At 44.8% G+C, this 19,421-nt stretch overlaps 1 protein-coding gene across 1 annotated transcript in view; it reads right to left on the bottom strand.

Annotated features, from left to right (window-relative positions):
• Positions 1–19,421, bottom strand: part of LOC119179097 (4-pyridoxate dehydrogenase) — a 203,264-nt gene that overhangs the window by 129,200 nt on the left and 54,643 nt on the right. Inside the window, exon 5 of the mRNA XM_037430175.2 lies at positions 1,598–1,719. Within this exon, the coding sequence (XP_037286072.2) occupies positions 1,598–1,719 (122 nt within the window). The remainder of the gene's footprint in view (positions 1–1,597; positions 1,720–19,421) is intronic.

Raw genomic sequence — 19,421 nt, 5'->3', positions numbered from 1 at the left:
AAGCGGGCGCAAAGAGAGACAGCCTGAATGGCCATTCCATCCACTAGCCACACAGCTGCAACGCACGTGCCGGCACACCTGCCGCACTCAAGCGGAGGGGGAAAGAGCATCACCAATTGGTTTATTTGCCCTCTGCTTGCGTGCGGCAGGAGTTCGGGCAAGTGCGTTGCGGCTGTGTGGAAAATGCGTAGAATGGCCCTAAGAGTAGCGCGTGTGACGGCCCGAACCGCTTTAAGCCGGTGTACCTGGAGACCGCAACAGAAAGCCTCTCACCTACGTCTGACCTTCCGTTGGACTTCCCAAAACACGTCAGATTTTCACTTCCAGTCTACACGGGGGGCTCTGTAGTGTGCTCGTTTAGACCATGCGCTAAACGAAGAACACGCAACCGCAAAAGGAAGAAAATAAAGACGGCGCTTTGGCGGTGGCACGCGAAGCGAAGGCACGAGTTCTCTGCTGGCATGGATTGTCGTTTAGGCGTCTCTTTCCTTCACTCTTGTGGTGTTAGCCTACTATTTGACTCTGATATGACTACAAAGTACGTTTTCGGAAGCCACTCCTGATAAACTTTAACCACTTCGAAATATTTACGCACCCTAGCGGGCACCTTAGCGTCTTGCCCCCATCCAAATGCGGCTACACTGAACGATAATCGATTGCATCTCGCCCAGCTAAGTAACGACATGTGGAATTTAACATCCCAAAACCACCATATGATTATGGGAGACGCCGTAGTGGAGGGCTCCGGAAATTCGGACCACCTGAGGTTCTTTAACGTGCACCCAAATCTGAGCACATGGGCCTACAACATTTCCTCCTCCATCGGAAATGCAGCCGCCGCAGCCGGGATTCCAACCCGCGACCTGCGGGTCAGCAGCCGAGTACGTTAGCCACTAGACCACCGCGGCGGGGCTCGCACAGCTAAGTAGCACAGCTATTTACTTGCTAAGCTCCACAAAGGGTGTTTTTAAACCGGCAAGTGAAGCGAGAGGTATTGAAGCACACACTTGATATCACTCATTCTACACAGCACCAGCACAGGAGATCCAGCACTATGCCGAGAAGAAGCAAGCGAGTCCAAATACAAAATTGTATGTACACTTCATAACTGCTAGAAGTTACTGTGGAGCGATCGTTGCATATGAACCGACATCCCAGCAGAACTGTAATGAAAGCCTTCATAGTGCATTGCGTCTGCGAGATACTCAAGAGGTGTGCACTCGTAACAGCGGTAGCCTAGCCTCCTTTTAAGTACAAACTTGCTAAGATAGCTGGTTATTGGATCTAAGTATTTTTTATAATTTCGGGTGAGACAAAGGATGAATATAAGCGTGGGGTTTAACGTTTCAACACTTGACCATATGGCTATGAGAGACACCGCAGTATGGGGCTCCGGAAATTTCGACCACCTGGGGTTCATTAACGTGCACCGAAATATGAGCACACGGGCCTACAGCAGCTTCGCCTCCATCAAAAATGCAGCCGCCAAAGCCGGGACTCAATTCCGCTACCTGCGGGTCAGCATCCAAGTACCTTACCCACTTGACCACTGAAGCGGGGCGGTAAAGCAGATGTTTCAGGATGATGATTTTCTCACCTTCGTGACGTGGCTTTTCAGCGCCACGTGGAGATTTTCCCGGTGTAGGACTGGATCGATGAAAACCTTGGCAGCACTTTGACGTTCCCCGTTGTACGTATTGGTTTGCACCTTGGAGCATCCTGCGGGATTAGTCTTTGTAGCACCATAGTCATCGCATAAACTTAGATACTATCAGCACCTTAGTTTATTATCACAACTTAAAAGATGACCTTATCAGCGTTTAGCCAAATCGCTTTCGCCATTCTATATGCGGCGTTTAACGTACCAAAACCTCAATATGTTTCTGAGAGACGCCGTAGTGGAGAGCTCGGAAAATTTCTAGCACATGGAGTTCATTACGTGCATCCCAATTTGAGCACACGAGCCTAGAGCATTTTCGCCCTTATTCAAAATGCTGTCGCCGCAGCCAAGATTTAATCCCGCATCCTGCGGGACAGCATCCGAGTACTTTAGCCACTAGACCCTAGTGGCGGGATCAAAGTGCTTTCGCAACAAGCTCCAGAGATGAATTATGACAGTCTCTCGCACGCATTCTGATCGGTGTGCATTCACTAAAGATTTACTTTTCGCGAAGAAATATATAACATTTCTCATGCACAATGGAAAAATTGTGCTTGAAGAACTGCTGACACTATGCAACCAATCCTTTATATCAGAGTATTAAAGAACACGTTAGTCCGGTATTTCGGCAACGCGATACCAGACGTCAGGATAAAAAGTTATTGTTAACATTGTAGCCGTATTCATTACTGCTGGATAGAATAAAGTTATTTCACTGAAGCAAAGCTCGTTTATCCTCCCCACGGTAACGCTTGTGATCTTCCGGACTGATGTCACTGAGGGCAAGTGTCAACGCCTTAGTTTAAAGAACGAAAATCATTTTTGAAATAGGTGTTTTTCAATTAAAACCTGTCACGCAGTAAAAACTCTTCTCTTCTCCTTTTCGACTTGTTACGCCAGACAGGAGCTCCTATTGATGCCGAGATCTCTACATCAAAGGTATCTATACCGGCTCATTAAAAGCGTTGCTCTTGTAGGTTGGTTGGTTTCTCAACAACTTGGCGCAACCCACTGGGGGGACTGGCCATGAATAAGACGGTGCCTTGCTTTTTAAATAATTCACTTCTTGAAAGGAAGGGTTGAAATAACTGGATAATATAGATAATAATTTTAACGTGTAAGATTTCTTAACAAAAAACATTGAAAAGGATAACTTAAATACACGCAAAAAGGCAAAATATTTCTATACATAAAACAACTAAATCTATCTATGTTTAGCACTCCATTCTTTTAGATTCTGGTAAGAAATTTGTAACAGCGATAAAAACGTCCCTGTGGCTGAAACCAAATGCGACTGCGCCAAACGAAAGAATCACCGGAAGTATCAAGTTTAAGTCCAACTTTCATCGGGGTACTTCTAGTAGCTTTTTTTTTTTCATTTGACTTGAATTTTCGGCATGACAAAAAGAAGTGCTCCAAAGAGTCGCTCATTACAATGAAGGCACAAAGGCGACTGTGCCAGACCTGACCTGTGAATGCAAAGGTTCAATAAAAGGACTCGATGACGCAGCCTTGCAATTACTAATTCTTCCTTTCTTGATGAACACCACTTGTTCTTCCAAGAAAACTTTAGCTGCAGATAGTCTGATAGAAATGAAAGAGATGTTAAGTTATTGGCCGTTGTGCATTTTTTCAAAGCATGGTGCTGTGATATATTCAAAGTAGGCAAAATAGGTAAAACAGGACAATCACGGGAAGGTACAGCTAGTGCATCTGCATGCTCATTGAGAGCTAAATCACTAAGGCTTGGTACCCAAACTAGTGGAACGAGTCGCACATGTCTAGGAATGAGCGAATATAAAGTTTCTAAGTTACGCGAAAAATTTGGTGAGCTTAAGGCAGTACAGACCGAGAGACAGTCTATTAGAACAATCACCGCTGATAGATCTTGTGGCACATTACGCAATGGTAGGACTATTGCCTGTAGGTCAGCTTGGTAAATAGGGGTAAAGTCGGGTAATCGAATAGAGAAAGCCCAACCTAGAGAGGATGATACAATTCCTACGCCGGCCTTCTCTTCATAATTAGAAGCGTCAGTGACTGTCACAATGAATTTGTCTAGATTGGCCAAACGATCTTCTAAAATGTCATCTATATACTGATATGATAATTTTTTGCACTATTGGGTTATATATAATCAAATTCAATCTTAATTGCATATACAGTGTTGAGTACAAGTATTTACCAAAAGTTAACTCCCAAGGGTCCGAAAGTTCCTGTGTAAATATTACTTGAGGGAACCGTTATTTACACCAACGGTGGTTAAAAAATGAAGTCTGCTGGTTAATGAACACATACTGTGACCTCCTCTGAGGTGATCCATTAATTTTAAAGAATGTTCGTACTGTTGGAATATCAAATCTTTTGATAAGGGAAGACAGGAGTGATTATTCGTATAAGATATTGTTCTCAACTTATTTAGGTAGCCCTAGGCATAAGCGTAGTGATTCACGTTCTAACAGAATCAGTGGTCGGACATTGTATTCCGAGCGGCAGAAAACAAAACAGTGGAATTCTAATATCGGTCGTCGATTGTACATGCAATACATCATGACGAGCATGTCTCTACGCCGAACCGGCACGATAATTACTGAGCCTGTGCTGCACCCACATGGCACGTGTTCTTTTAGTAGCCATGTTTTCTATGTGGGGACTCCAGTTAAGTGTTTCGGAGTATAAATTACCCCCAGCTACCTAACTGGCTCAACCTGTGGTATGACGTCTTGTCGGTACATTAGTGAAATTTGCACAGGGGCATTTTGTGCGAAAACTATGATTGTGCTTTTGTTAATATATAGGTAGAGGTTGATATCCTTCAGCCACGTTTCCAGGCTATTTATGTACGTCTGCAGAATCAGATAAAAGTGTGTGAATGTCCGCCGACGCAGCAAAAAAAATGCAATATCAACGGGATACATACAGACCTGTACATCTTGCTGTATGGGAATGGTACATTATAGTGCATTAAATAATAAGGGTATTACTGACTCTTGCGGTAGAACTCTCGTTTGCCTATATATTCAAGAGTTGACACCAGATTGCGAGCAGTAAACTTATCACCTAAGAAAGCATGGATCCAGGCCACAAAGTATTGAGGCAGTCCTACGTTCTGAAGCGTATTTAGCAGTTTAACATGCTCCACGCTATCATAAGCTTTTGAGATATCTAAAGTTACCAAAGCGGAATATTGTCTCTGATATCGAGCAAGTTGAATTCTGCTTTCAAGATCCACGTGCGCACACCAAATGAAGCAACTACGTCTGAATTCAACTCGACATGGGCTCGGTGCCATTTTTTCTGACATCAATCGATCTATACGTCTATATAAATTTCTTTCAGCGAGTTTTACTAGATTCTATGTAAGTGCAATGGGCCTGATATTATCTAAGGTAAACCCAGCGCCTTGTTTTTTTAATAATGAAATCACTTTTGGCATTCTCTAATCGGGTGGAATCCAAGAGCTTCTAAGTGAGTGATTAATAATTTCAAGTTGGTATAATTCATGTACTAGTTTTATCACCGCCGTCGTCATGCCATCAGAACCAAGAGCAGAATGGGGTATTGTTCCGTCTACGTTTGCTTGTTCTGCAGGTGTGACCACTTCAAAATCCTCAGCCCTATGGGGGACTGGGCTTGGTATTAGAAAATTGTCGTAAAGCGACTTTTTATGCCCTGAGGTATATCTTCTAAGAAGGCCTTCAGTTCAACTGGCGACGATACTAGATTTTATAGTTGTTAGTACCGGAAGAACTTTCTTATTTCTCAGATAGGGGAAAAAAGTTTTCTATTGACCGGCTTTGAAAAGAACTCGCATCGTTCGTTGTTAAATTTGTCCTTCGCATTAGCAATGGTTCTCTTATAAATAGAGGCCGCATACTTATAATAACTCCAGTTTCTGGAACACTGGCTGAAAATTATTTTTTCCATGCAGCTTTTCTTAGTCTATAAGCCCGCGAGCAGTCTGCATTCCACCAAGGGTTGGTAGAAGGTTTAGTGCTTTCAATGGTGAATTTTGAATTATTCAACGACTCCTAAAGTGTCGCTTATTCTGATGGCCTCTAGTTCGGCATCATTCGTTCGGTGAGACAAAGCGCCTCGTAACCTCGTAATGAATCTTTCCATCTTGCTTGCTTGCTAGATCCTTTTTTTCGTGGCTCTTTTATTTACATCTTGCTTGCTTGCTTGCTTGATCCTTTTTCGTGGCTCTCACAAATTGACGGAGATCGGCCAAGAACCCAGCGGTTAATTTAAGTCAATACCTTAAAATTATTCAGGCTAGGGAAATAGGAATACATCGCTTTGATTTGGCGGGAGTATCTTGGTACAATGTGAAAAAAGTAAAACAAAGAAAAAATATAATTTTTCGAATGGCTGAGAAGAAATCGTTTTATGAAACTCTTCTGAAGGTTATGTCTTTACAGTGTAAATGTTAACTAGTAAATGTTAGATTGGCTAATAAAAATTGAGAGCTGATCAATGGCTCAGCAAGGTAATCTTGTGTTACATAGGAATTTGTAGAGAGCCCCGCTGAAGCAGCCCCAAAGGACAAAATATTAGGAGTAATAAGTTATATTCCTAGTTTTTTAAATAAACTTTGAAACAATTTTTGTTGTAGCCTATTTCTGTTAAAACAATTTTGTTGTAGCCTATTTGCCCTCTGAATTTTTTTGGTGTTCAGTGGATAGGTTGGGAAATATAAGTATAAACATTGATGAGTGTTACTTGCTCAAGAATTACGCAACATGCGTTCAGAGCTTGATGTATCTTCCATGAAACACTGCGGTGTTTTACAGCAGTAACAATTTCAACTTTATGCTTCTTCAGTAGTCTACCTCGGAAAATAATTAGTTTCCATTAAAGAGACACCGTTATGATACATGTGCAATCTTTTGAATAGATGGATAGATATTGTCACGACGCAGACACAGCAGATGTCCGATGTAGAAGCGCTCACTTTATTTAACAATGAAATGCGCTCGTAAAGATGACCAGGCAAGAAATTTGTCTTTCTGTCTGCGCGAGCTCTTCTCTGCAGGTTGAATGCGGCATTTGCCTCCCTGCAGAAAGAGCATGATCCCGATGCTCTGCTACAAAATACGCGGTGTATGTAGTTGACGTATTATGCAACTGGCTCACTGCAATTTGGCTTCATCCGCACAACGTGTACGATTTCAGATTTTTGCTGGCGAGTTCGCGAAGAACTGACAGGGATGACCTCATAATTCACGTCACTTAGGCACCGTACAACATTGTAGGGACCAAAGTACTTCTTCAGTAACTTTTCAGGAAGGCCGCGTCGGCGAATATGGCTCCACACCCACACTTTCTCGCCTGGTTGATAAGTGACGTATCGCTGTCGCAGGTTATAACGTTGTGCCTCGTAACTGTGCAGCCGGGCGATTTGGACGCGTGCTAGCTGCCGCGCCTCTTCAGCTCGTAGGGTAAAGGCTTTAACATCCGCGTCTGTACGTCGAAGACGTGCACCAATATGGCATCAAGCATTGTCGTCACTTCACGGCCATAAAAAGACTAAATGGCGTGCTTCGGGTTGTTTCCTTCTGCGCCGTATTATAGGCAAACGTCACGTATGGTAGAACTTCGTCCAAATTTTTGCGATCAACGTCGATGCACATACTAAGCATACCGGCAATTGTCTTGTTGAGGCGTTCTTTTAAGCCGTTGGTTTGTGGGTGGTAGAGCATAGTTTGTCAATGCGCTGTTCCACTCAGCTCAAGCACTGACCTAAGGAGCATGACCGTGAAAGCAGTACCTCTGTCCGTTATTATAATTATAGGAGCACCATGCATCAGAATAATATTTTCAATGAAAAATCGTGCCGCTTCTAGTGCGGTTACTCTTGATAAAGCCTTTGTTTCTGCGTAGCGAGTAAGATAGTCGTTAGCGACAATTACCCACTTGTTTCCAGTGTGCGAAGTCGGAAATGGTCCAAGAGGTCCTTTCCGATTTGTGCAAAAGGTATGGTGAGCACTTGAACTGGTTGCAACAATCCAACCGGTTTAACTTCTGTTAGACTCTGGCCAATGTGCGTGTGTAACCGAGGTGGCTGGAGGTTGGCTCATCGTGGCAAGCGCTCAGGATATCATCGCAAATGGATGTCAAGACGACAAGTAAGTGGGCACTTCCGCTGGAGGAAAAGTTCCTATATAGGTAATCAGTGTGCAAGCAGAATGATGGCAGTCTTCCTGCAAATATCTTAGGAATGTTTGTAGACTAGCCGTTAAGAAAATTAATAAGAGGAAGCAACTCTGTCTTTTATTTTGCTTAGACGAAATGGTGGCCGTGTCGACCGCTCCTAAAAACGCCATGTCATCCTCTTTTGAGACATCGTCTTGCATTATAGGTGACTGACCTGGATAAGCAATGAGCATCAGAGTGCTGCCCTCCCTACTTATAGACGACCGTCATATCGAATTCTTGTAGGCGTAAGCTCCAGCGGGCTAGCCGACGAGATGGGTTCTTAAAATTGGTCAGCAAACAAAGGGAGTGGTGGTCGCCAACTACGTGGAAGAAATGGCAATAGAGGTATGAGCGAAACTTCACAACAGCATATACTACAGCAAGGTGTTCCTTTTCCGTTGTGGAATAATGGGACTCGGCACGGGAAAGCGCCCTACTTGTTAGGCAATCACTCGCTCGGCTGAGTCTTGCCACTGGACGAGTACAGCGCCTAAACCTACGCTGTTGGCATCGGTGTGTATCATGCTAGGAGCGTCCTCGTGAAAGTAAGCAAGCATAGGTGGTGTCTGCAGGCGCTCTCGTAGATCGTCGAATGCTTCTTGCTCCTCTTCGCCCCATAAAAACGGAACATCGTCTTGTTATGCGTGTTAAGGGCGACGCAATGCGCGAGAAATTGGCGATAAACCTGTTATAGTAGGCGCAAAGGCCAAGAAAATGTCTCACGGGCTTCTTATCCGTTGGCACTAGAAATTTTCGGACGGCATTGATCTTGTCGGGATCTGGACGAACACCTTCATGGCTCACCGCATGTCCTAAGAATCGGAGTTACTTGAAACCCAAATGACATTTCTAAGGTTTAGACGTTAAGCCAGCGGCCCGTGTTGCTCGAAATACTAATAGCAGCCGTTTTAGATGTTCTTCGAGTGCTGCTGACAAAACATTGACGTCGTCAAGGTATACCAGACACGTCTGTCACTTAAGGCCTGATAGGACGGTATTCATCAGTCTCTGAAATGTTGCTGGGGCTGAGCACAATCCAAAGGGCAAGACTTTAAACTCGTAAAGTCCGTCAGGCGTAACAAAAGCAGTCTTTTCTCTGTCCCGGTCATCGACATCAATTTGCCAATATCCGCTTTTCAGCTCCATTGACGAGAAGCGTGCGTGCCACAGCCTGTCAAGCGAATCATCATTACGCGGTAATGGGTATACGTCTTTCTTTGCCACGCGGCTCAGCTTGCGGTAGTCCACACAGAAGCGTAAGCTGCCATCCTTCTTAACTAGCACTAGCGGTAAAGCCCAAGAGCTTTTTGACAGCTGATTGATGTCATTATCGAGCATTTTCTGGACTTGTTCTTGGATTGCTTTGCGTTCTTTTGGTGCCACGTGATATGAGTTTTGTCGAATAGGTCTTGCCATCGCTTCCGTTATAATTCGGTGCTTTGTCTGTGGCTTTAGATTTACCCTTGAGGTCGATAAAAAAACAATCTTCGAACTGGCCGAGAACACTTAGAAGACTGTCTCTGCGCTGGCGATAAATCTGTGCTTACGTCGACAGGTAAGTGGTGTTGAAGCAGCCGGCATCCCTGCCTGTTGCACTGCGAAGCACTCACGGAATTCTACAACTTCTTTGAAGTTTGCAACTGTGGTACCCTCTGTAATGTGTCGACACTCGTTGCTGAAGTTCGTCAGCAGGACCTCTGCTTGCCCAGACACTACACTGACGAGACTTCTGGCAATAGGAATTCCTCGAGATAGTAAAAGCGTCGATACTTATTCCGCGATACCTTCTCCAGTATGCTGCGCGTTACACGTGACAGAGACTAGGCGGCATGACAATGGTGGCATGGCCACGTCGTTAATGATGCGCATGGGCTTGCGCTGCAGCGCTGCACTATGGTCTGCTGAGAAGGTCAGTACACCGTACGGTATATTTGTGATGGCAACGTACTTCCGCAAGAAATCCATACTCAAGAAGGTGTGTTTTGCAACACTCAGAAAGAATAACGAAGGTTGCGGCGAAAGATGAATCCCCTACCTTGATTTGTGTGGTGCACTTCCCGCTAGGCGTCAGCAGCTGGCCTTCGGCTCCTCTAATTTGCGGCCCCATTCATCCTATTTTCACCTTCTTAAGTTTGTCGGTCAGATTTGCACTCATTATTGAAATGTCAACTCCAGTGTCAACCAGTGCCGTCACGTCGTGACCGTCAATTAAAAGTGATGTGGGCGGTGACAATCTCTTCTTTCATCGATTCATTCTAAATGTGCGGTGCTTCGTGCGGTGGTGTGGGGGATTCTCAACTATTCGGCAATTCGCAACCTTCCCCCTAGGGTCGCTGTTTTTAGCTTCCCTGATGTGGACTGGGAGATCTTCCTCTCGCCATGTAGGTCGTGCTACCTCTATTAGATTAAAGAAAATGACCAGGAGAGGTCAAGCGTGACCAAAAGCCAGGAAGAAACGTCCCGCGGGATCGTCGTGCTCGTATCAACGTTGCGTCTTCCGTCGAAATAGCGCCGAGGAGTAATGGATGGAAATCCTTGATACCCGGCGATGCGATGAAGACAATACCGCACGACCATACTGCAACCTACTTTACAAAGCCCTTTAAGAAGCTAAAGGAAATTATTATACGAACAGGATACGTAACACTGGAAATAACAGCAAAGATCAATGGAAAACAATGAATTGATTTCTAAACATTGATTGATTTGTGGGGTTTAACGTCCCAAAACCACGCTATGATTATGAGAGACGCCGTAGATGAGGGCTCCAGGAATTTCGACCACCTGGGGTTCTTTAACGTGCACCCAAATCTGAGCACAGAGGCCTACAACAATTCCGCCTCCATCGGAAATGCAGCCGCCGCAGCCGGTATTCGATCCCGCGGCCTGCGGGTCAGCAGCCGAGTACCTTAGCCACTAGACCACAGCGGTGGGGCCAAATCATGTCTAAATAGATCTATAAGAACCAGCTATAACTGAATTACAGTCATCAGAGGGTGTTCTTAGAAATGCAAATGACATTGCGAACGCCTTCAACAAGTACTTTTGTGCTAACACTTCCCTCATGCCTCATGATTACCAGCAAACAACTAGGAAATGTCTTCAGTCTTTTTACCTTTTTCCAACAGGCCCAGATGAGTTGGTAGAAATAAATAATCACATGAAAGTAACAAGGGCTGGTCTAGATTACATTCAGCCTATTCGCCTGAAAAGCATCTCTCACGTGATCTCGACCCCTTTAGCCTATATTATTAACCTTACGTTTAAAACTCACATCTTCCCATCGCAGCCTAAAAAGGCCAAGATAATTCCAGTCTTTAAAAAGGTGATAGAACTTCCATTAGTAACTACCGACCTATTGCCATTTTTTCATCATACAATAAAATCATAGAGAAGTGTATTGAAAAATGGTTATCTAAAGATCTGAATAGGTTTCGTATATTATCCTCCCAACAATTTGGTTTTCGTGCAGGCTATTCAACAGATCTCCGACTACTCTTCTTTACCGATTACATTGAACACGCGCTTGACGCTGGATGTTTAGCAGGAGCTCCGTTGATTGACCTCTCTAAGGCATTTGACTTCATAGTTAATAATATATTATCAGGTAAACGTCCTTTGCTATCAGGTAAACGTCCTTTGCTATCGGGGCTTGGCAGACAGATGAGAACTGGGAGTGGGGTACCTAATTCACAGAAACATAGCTGGCAACATAGAGGAATACTATAGCATTAATGAAAGAGTGGTCGGTATTGTAATTAAACTGAATAAAAGATACAAGATGAAGGTAGTACAGGCTTACGCGCCTACATCCAGCCATGATGACGCTTCAGTTGAAAACTTCTATGAAGACGTGGAATCGGCAATGACTAAGGTAAAAACACGGTATACTATAGTGATGGGCGACGTTAATGCGAAGGTAGGGAAGAAGCAGGCTGGAGACCAGGCAGTAGGAGATTATGGCATCGGCACTAGAAACGCCAGAGGAGAGCTACAAGTAGAATTCGCAGAACGCAATAATTTGCGGATTTTGAATACTTTCTACCGAAAACGAGAAAACCTGAAGTGAACATGGAGGAGCCCTGATACTATCAACGGCCACAGCCATCTTATTAATTCTAAGTGCACATTTTTTAGAGTAGTTCTGGAAGCTCATCTCGAGTACCAACATGACATTTCACTTATAAGACAGAGGATTACTCATGGTATCACAACATTATTTAAAGCACGACAATTCTTCAATTTGCAGACTTTGCTTAAACTGTACTACGCCTTGATCCACAGTCATATCACGTACTTTATCACGTCATGGGCGAATACCTATCCATTTCATATCCTTCCACTACAACGTCTCCAAAACCAAGCCATCCGCATCCCAACATTCACTTCACCGATCACCTGCGCATCCCCATTTTTTCAGCAACATAATGTACTAACAGTGTGTAATTTATTCAAAAATAAATTGGGAATTCTTGTATTTAGGTGTCTTAAGGGCACTATAACAGTCAACGTTTTAGAGAAATTTCAAATATTGAGCTCTAATCCTACCAGGTTTGCCTCAAACGACAACTTTTTACAACCACATGCACACACTAACTACGGCAAACATACCACCATATTTGCAGCTATACAATTGTGGAATTCAGTACTGCTAAGGAATAAACAATTGTCATTAGCTGCATTTAAAAATAACTTAAACATCTCATGTCACTATCATAACTCATCTTCATTTATATGTCGGTGTGCGCATATATTTACAGTTATTACTGGGTACTTAACAGTTTTTTAATAGCTGCATATGATTGTTTACGTAATTTTGTTCACGATTCTACTGCCATTTTTATTGTACGTTTTGTTTTCATAATTATGCACAATTACAGAACATTGTTTTGTCACCATTTTTACTGGCATTTTTATTGCACGTTTGCGTTGTTTTTATTACTATCAATAATTACTTATTCACTTATTGTTGCCATTTTGTTGTACTTACCAACATGTCATTTTCTAACAGCAGGTCCCCTTTCAGCCTTGTGCTATGGGACCTCTTTCGGTATGTACTAATCCCAATACATGTATATTTTTTCCACAAATAAAGATTTGATTGATTGATGTGGCCTGCTTCTTCACAATGGAAGCACAAAGGCTTCTATTCAGGGGTACACCAGATGTCGGTTTTTGTGGAGTAGAGGTCGCATCGGCGTCGACGTTTCCCTGTAGTACCATACTGTCGGCGGCTGTTGCGGGTGGTACTTTTGAGGTGGCGGCACGTTAGATGGCTGTCGACGAAGAATATCTGCAAATGTTGGCCTAACTATGTCAGTGTTCGGCTCGGGAAGTGAAAGCGCTTGCCTTATCTCTTGGCGAACAATTTCTGTGACCGACGCAATCGCGCAGTCATTCGGTGTGGCGGCGAGCTTCTTCACCTCTTCTTGCACAATTTCTCGTATGAGGTCACGCAAAGAACGCTCGTCAGGTGTCACGGCTGTCACGGTGGTTGCGCTGATTTGTCCGCTGTTTGGTTGGTCGTACTGGTGGTAGCGTAGCTGCAGTGCGTGTTCTGTGGTGGTCGCCTCTTTCGAAAATTCGTCGACGCTTGAAGGTGGGTTCCGCACGAGACCAGCAAAGAGCTGCTCTTTAACACCTCGCATGAGGTGGCAGATCTTTTTGCTCTCGGACATATCGGAATCGGCTCCATGGAAGAGATGAGTCAGGTTCTCAACAAACATAGCAAGAGATTCGTTTGGCTTTTGAATCCGTGATTCGAGAAGTCGTTGTGCATGCTCCCGCCTTTCGGTGTTTGCGAAGGTGTCCAGGTATTTCTGCCGGAACTCGTCCCACGTTGGCCACACGTTAATCATGAACTGTTTGGAGAGCTCTGTCCTGAAAAGGGAAACACACGTACCCCAACTTCTGTGCGGCGTTCCACCCATTTTCGTTGGCTGTGCGCTCCAACTCCAAGCCAGTCATCTGCGTCCCCATGTGTGTTGCCGTGAAAGTCCACAGGAATGATTTTAGGGGTGAAAACAGTCACTTGTGTCATGCTTGGGCTGGTCATAGCGGGGCAACTGCTTCCGGGCGCGGTCTAGCTTTTCGTCAGAGGACCGAACTCTGTGCTCAGGCCTAACAGGTGGTGGCTGGCGCGGTGAATAGGTATTTCGACGAGCGGAAGTCTTTCTGGACTAGATCTCGGGCTGTTGGAAGGTGTCCTGGAAATGTACCCAGCTCCTCCACCAGTGTCACGACGCAGACACAGCAGAAGTCTGATATAGAAGAGCTAACTTTAATTAAAAATGAAAGGCGCTCGTAAAGAGGACCGAGAAAGAAATGTGTCTTTCTTGCTGCGAGAGCTCTTCTAAGACTGCAGGCTGTCTTTCTCGCTGCGCGAGCTCTTCTCTGCAGGTTGAATGCGGCAATATGTGGAGTTTACTATCCCAAAACCACCAAATGATTTTAGAGACATCAAAGTGCAGGGCCCCGGGAATTTCGACCACCTGGGGTTTTTTAGCGTGCACCCAAATCTGAGCACAGAAGTCTACGCCATTTTTGCCGCCATCAAAAACGCAGCCGCCGCAGCCAGCATTCAATCCTGCGACCTGCGGGTCAGCAACTGAGTGCCTTAGCCGCTAGACCACCGTGGTGAGAACCTTTTGATTAGGATGCTGTGAAGAGCACAGCAATTGAACAGGACACTGCTATTGTCGGTTTGCTACCAAAGCAATCAAAATTCAGATTCAGGCAACGAAAAAAGAGGCGATGACAAGTGGGGCACCTTCACTGTGACAGACGTGGGGAGTGAATGTAGATCGGCTAATTAAAGGGTTCTAAAATAATCCGGCAACATTACGTGACACATACCTTATTTCAAAGATATGAAAAGGTTTCTCAGTTATCTAGTGCGTAAGTGCAGTTCAGTTGACCACCTTCTAAATATGCGTACACCATTGATTGATTGATATGTGGGGTTTAACGTCCCGAAACCACTATACGATTATGACAGACGCCGTAGGGGAGGGCTCGGGAAATTTCGACCACCTGGGGTTCTTTAACGTGCACCCAAATCTGAGCACACGGGCCTACAACATTTCCGCCTCTATCGGAAATGCAGCCGCCACAGCCGGGATTTGAACCCGCGACCTGCGGGTCAGCAGCCGAGTACCTTAGCCGCTAGACCACTGCGGTGGGGCAAATATGCGTACACCACACACCAGTAAAATTATGAGTCATCTTAGGAAAGAACTATAATTCAAGGTAATAATTAGCCCAGCCTTCTTACAAATCTCCAAAAAGTAGGAATGCCAATATGCCCCTAAAATTCACAAATCGAGGTATGTACCACCGAGACAAGATGTACCGTGAAGGAACAATAACTAATACTGCCCCAGACAAATTGATACCTCCTCGAAATTGCCTAAAATGCAAATGCAGCAATGGGCATGCTTAACTTCGTAAATTTGACCAAAACAATGCAGTAACATAAAAATATACTCCTTCAGTTCAGCATCAAGATTCTGGTGGTGATTCTTGCTTGGACGTGGGAAAAACTATATAGACTCTGGAATCTAGTGCGCTCTACTGTGTGCCGCGATCTGCACCTCCGCCGGAATCCACGCCCTCCCGCGCTAGCCGGGTGGGTGAGGCGATAATGGGTAACCTTGCCGGAAATCGTGGCGATGGGAACGGCCTGAGGTAAACACGCTGCGTGGCCGCCATCTCGGATCCCTTGAGCTTCGGTTCTGGAGGCCATGGCTAAAATTGTTTCTTTGGCCATTGTTGCAGCTGTGGCTCCTGCTACTTTTCCTCTGCTGCTATTATTGTGTCGGCACCCGCGCTCTAAAACCGGGCGACGTTGTGCACGACAACAGTGGCATCAGACGTTCTATTCAGGCGGGTATTGTGAAGTGTGCTAACGTGATGCGGACCACTAAAACGCAATTTTATTTTAATGTAAGCACTTTCTTCGCTCAAAAGTAACACTACGAGGTTTCTGAAACTACTTCAACAATCAACGTCGACTTAGTAGTTGCCTTTCGTGTCTCTTTCAGGCATTGACAAAATGGAACTGAATAGCAATGACAATGCAAACTCAGTTGATTTCACTCGTCGATGAACAGGGATTTGAAGACAAATACCCCTGGGAAGATCAGGCAGTGCGTCTTAACACTGCCATTCATTCCAGCGATAAAAAAAAAGATCAAAGCTCCTCGTGCCACACCCCATCCCTCGCTCTTTTGTTCTAGCGCGCACTATGTTCACCATTTTTAGTACACGTTCCATGACCTCAGAGATGGCGGGCCGTCCATCAGGTCATCCCAATCACCACGGTCCCAAGAAACACTAATGAGTAGTGCCTCGCACACTTGGCTACCGCGAGGGACACATTCACTGCGGATATCGATGGCGGTGGAGACCACTGCTGGAAGCTGAGTGCACGAGATTGCAGCGTGTGCATACTTTCTACCGCTGACGAGCTAGACCACCACGAGAATACTTTTGGTGCATTGAACAAAAGTATTTTGTTTTGTTACTGCATTTATTTCGCTTCAGTTTGCGAAAAAAGCATGGTAACTGCTGAACTTTCCTTATATATATCATTTTAAAGAGGTATCAATTAGTATGTGGCAGTATTATTATTTTTCATTTGGGTCTGTTTTATCTCGGTGCTAAATAGCTCAATTTTAAAAATATAAAGGGATTCAAGCATTCCTCCTCTCTGTAGAATTGTAGGGGTATAGATGTATATGTATCCGCTGAACACCGTAAAATTCACAGTGCGAACAGATTACCATAAGTGACCAAAACGCACATGTAACCAACCCGTGGCCATCACAGAACCAGCGACGTTTAGTCTAGGTGTAGTCTAGACGTATGGCGACCACCTGCGCTCTCCTTCTTATCTCCTGCTTTTGGGGCGCGCTGAAAGATAGCTGGAGAGGGAAATTGCAGAAGCTTTGCGGGCGAGTGCGAAGCGTTGTGCGCTAGGCGAGCGCGGCTTTCGCGCCATCTGAGATTACACAAGCGCCCCTTTGAGTATAGGAACGTTATAGCAATGAAAAACAACCCTAGCTTTATGGGAAAAAATAACCCACTTATTGAGCGTAGAAGCGGCACCAATCTGAATTCACTTGCAGTTCAGGCTTTCATTTTGTTTTCTTCTTGGCCAGTGCCCCCCTGCCATACAGCCAGCCAACTTCGAAGTATAGTAAGTTTCCAGCACATGTGGAACTCTTGCAGGGGCATCGTAGTTCTAAGTGCTCTCATGTGGGCAGCTCATATCTACAGCACAAAAAAATAAAGCCCATTTGAGAGTCTACACACCACAGCATTTACTTTGCCTCTGGTAGATTTTGATCCGACATTTTCGTAAGAGCGTGAGGTTCTATAAAAGTGCAACACTTCTTTTCTCGCCATGAGCAAACTACGGTAATAGCATGACAGCTTTTTCGAGACTGTTGGTGCGTAGCGGTGCGGAGAAAGGAGCTGAACTAGCCCAACTCGGCATACAGGCCCGCTGTACAATTGGGAAAACCGGAGAGGAATACCCCACGCGCCCGCTATCTTGGACCCCATGCCTCTTCACTCCACTTTACAGCCACACTCGGAGAAACGAGGGTCGTTGTGGTCTGGCGCCTCACCAATACTGATAAGAAAATTCATAGCGGCGTTCACCCTGTGAACGAAGGAGTTGGTCTCATAAGTGTGATAGCAATTATATAGGCAGTCTCGGCTGTTTGCTCCTGTCGCTGCCACCGTCATTCACGTGTATATATATATATATATATATATATATATATATATATATATATATATATATATGCGGAGAAGGATGCGCTAGCCACCTCTTTCTGTGAAACGAACATCGTCTTTACGATCGTTGCCACTCTATTCCGACCACAGTCAGCGCGCGACTCTTGCCACCACAGCAGGCGGGAACTTCTACGGGTTGCGCTATAAACACGAAAAAATGGTGCCAGAAGTGTACCTGAAGCGACCCTCAACATATCGAAACGCTCTACACAACAAAACGCCATGAGCGGCGACACACGGTGTATAGTCCTTAGTGCCAGCATGCACTGCCCACGGGAGGCGGTTCTCTTTAACGCCTTCACTACGCACGAGCCTTGTTGTGGTCATCTACTGTGGCCTTGTCGCAGGAAACATTGTTACTTAGCAAGTGCATGTTTCCAACCATTATATTGCTCTTAAAATGCTACGCTTGCTTCGTAATGCTTTTGAATACGTTGCTATCGCATTCAATACTTGGTCCTTTGAGCGAAATTGTCAGTTTTCTTTTTCTTTGCTCGGACAAGACGACGTAGAAAAAAAAAAATAAAGGTGAATGTCAATGCCACCCACGTAGCGAAGCCTAATCCAGTTCCCTTCGTAGTTTGAAAGAGGCCCATGTTTTGTGTTGCAAGTTTGTTAACACGTGAGCCGTTACAAAAGCTATTCGCAAGTTGTGTTTTACACCATAAGGAAAAAGAAATGTTTCTTAGAGGTCTCTTGCTAAGTCTCTGTGCGTTCCCTATTGAAAATCCTGGGTTGGTGGATGCTGGAATTGTTGCAGGATATGGTGGAAAGAATACTGGTTATGGTGGAAACTGTAGTGAACATAATGGCTGATGAGGGCGAGAGAGGAGAAATTGATGGCTGATGTTGGTGGTGGCGGCGAGTTAATGGTGTTGGCGGTGGAAAATGCCGGCTGATGGCGAGAGGGAAAAAAATGGTGGCAGATTGTGGTTGGTGGTGGCAGGGGCAAGTGCGGGCTGGTGGTGGCGATGCAAAAGGTGTTTGGTGGAAGGCTTGGTGAGCAAGCTGGACGAAAATGGCATGACGGAAGTTTGGTAGATGACGGTGGCATGATGAAAAAGCACATGAAAGTATCTGAAATCCCTTATTTTAGTGTTTATTTCTGTATATGTCTATGGTCAGAAGAAACCCACGCCGCTCATTACGCTTTCTAGCACGTTTATTTTGAATTCGTGTGGTGTCAACAACGCCTCAATTCTTGTGGAGCGTGGAATGCGGCCATGATTATGTTTACATTTCATGCACGTCAGTTTGACTTCCGCGATGTGCTTCTTCGTTGTGATGTTTGGAAGATTAGAGGAGTCAAAGTTAACAGTGACAATGATTATTTTACATCACCGTGCAGTTGTCGAGAAACAAATGAGCTCCAGTTCGCAATCGCCTCTTTCAATGTTAGAGCAGAACACAGCGGTCACTTGATGTCGCTACGCTAAAAACGCAACTCTGGCAATTCTTGCGCACATTTGCTTGAGCCGTACTTTTAAGTTAAGTGCGTGTGACGCTAATATGCATAAACTTTCACTTTCTACATGTGTCGAGACGAGCCCCCAGTGAATTTGACTTTCACCCTTCTTGTTCTACCATCACGATTTCTACCAAAGGAGAGCCCTATCGATCGAGCGTGTACAGATGTTATCGGCACTTCTGGGTTTCAGAATACACAATTTTGACTGTTAAGAATGACAATACAGTACAGCCGTGGCATCATTTACCCTAAATGAAGCCTTTTTCGTTGTGCACAGTGTCCTAGCAGGAA

The sequence above is a fragment of the Rhipicephalus microplus genome, chromosome 7, assembly GCF_043290135.1.
Source record: "Rhipicephalus microplus isolate Deutch F79 chromosome 7, USDA_Rmic, whole genome shotgun sequence".
Lineage (NCBI taxonomy): Eukaryota > Metazoa > Arthropoda > Arachnida > Ixodida > Ixodidae > Rhipicephalus > Rhipicephalus microplus.
Note: the sequence above shows the minus strand (reverse complement) of the source record. Positions and strands in the feature narration are given on the sequence as shown.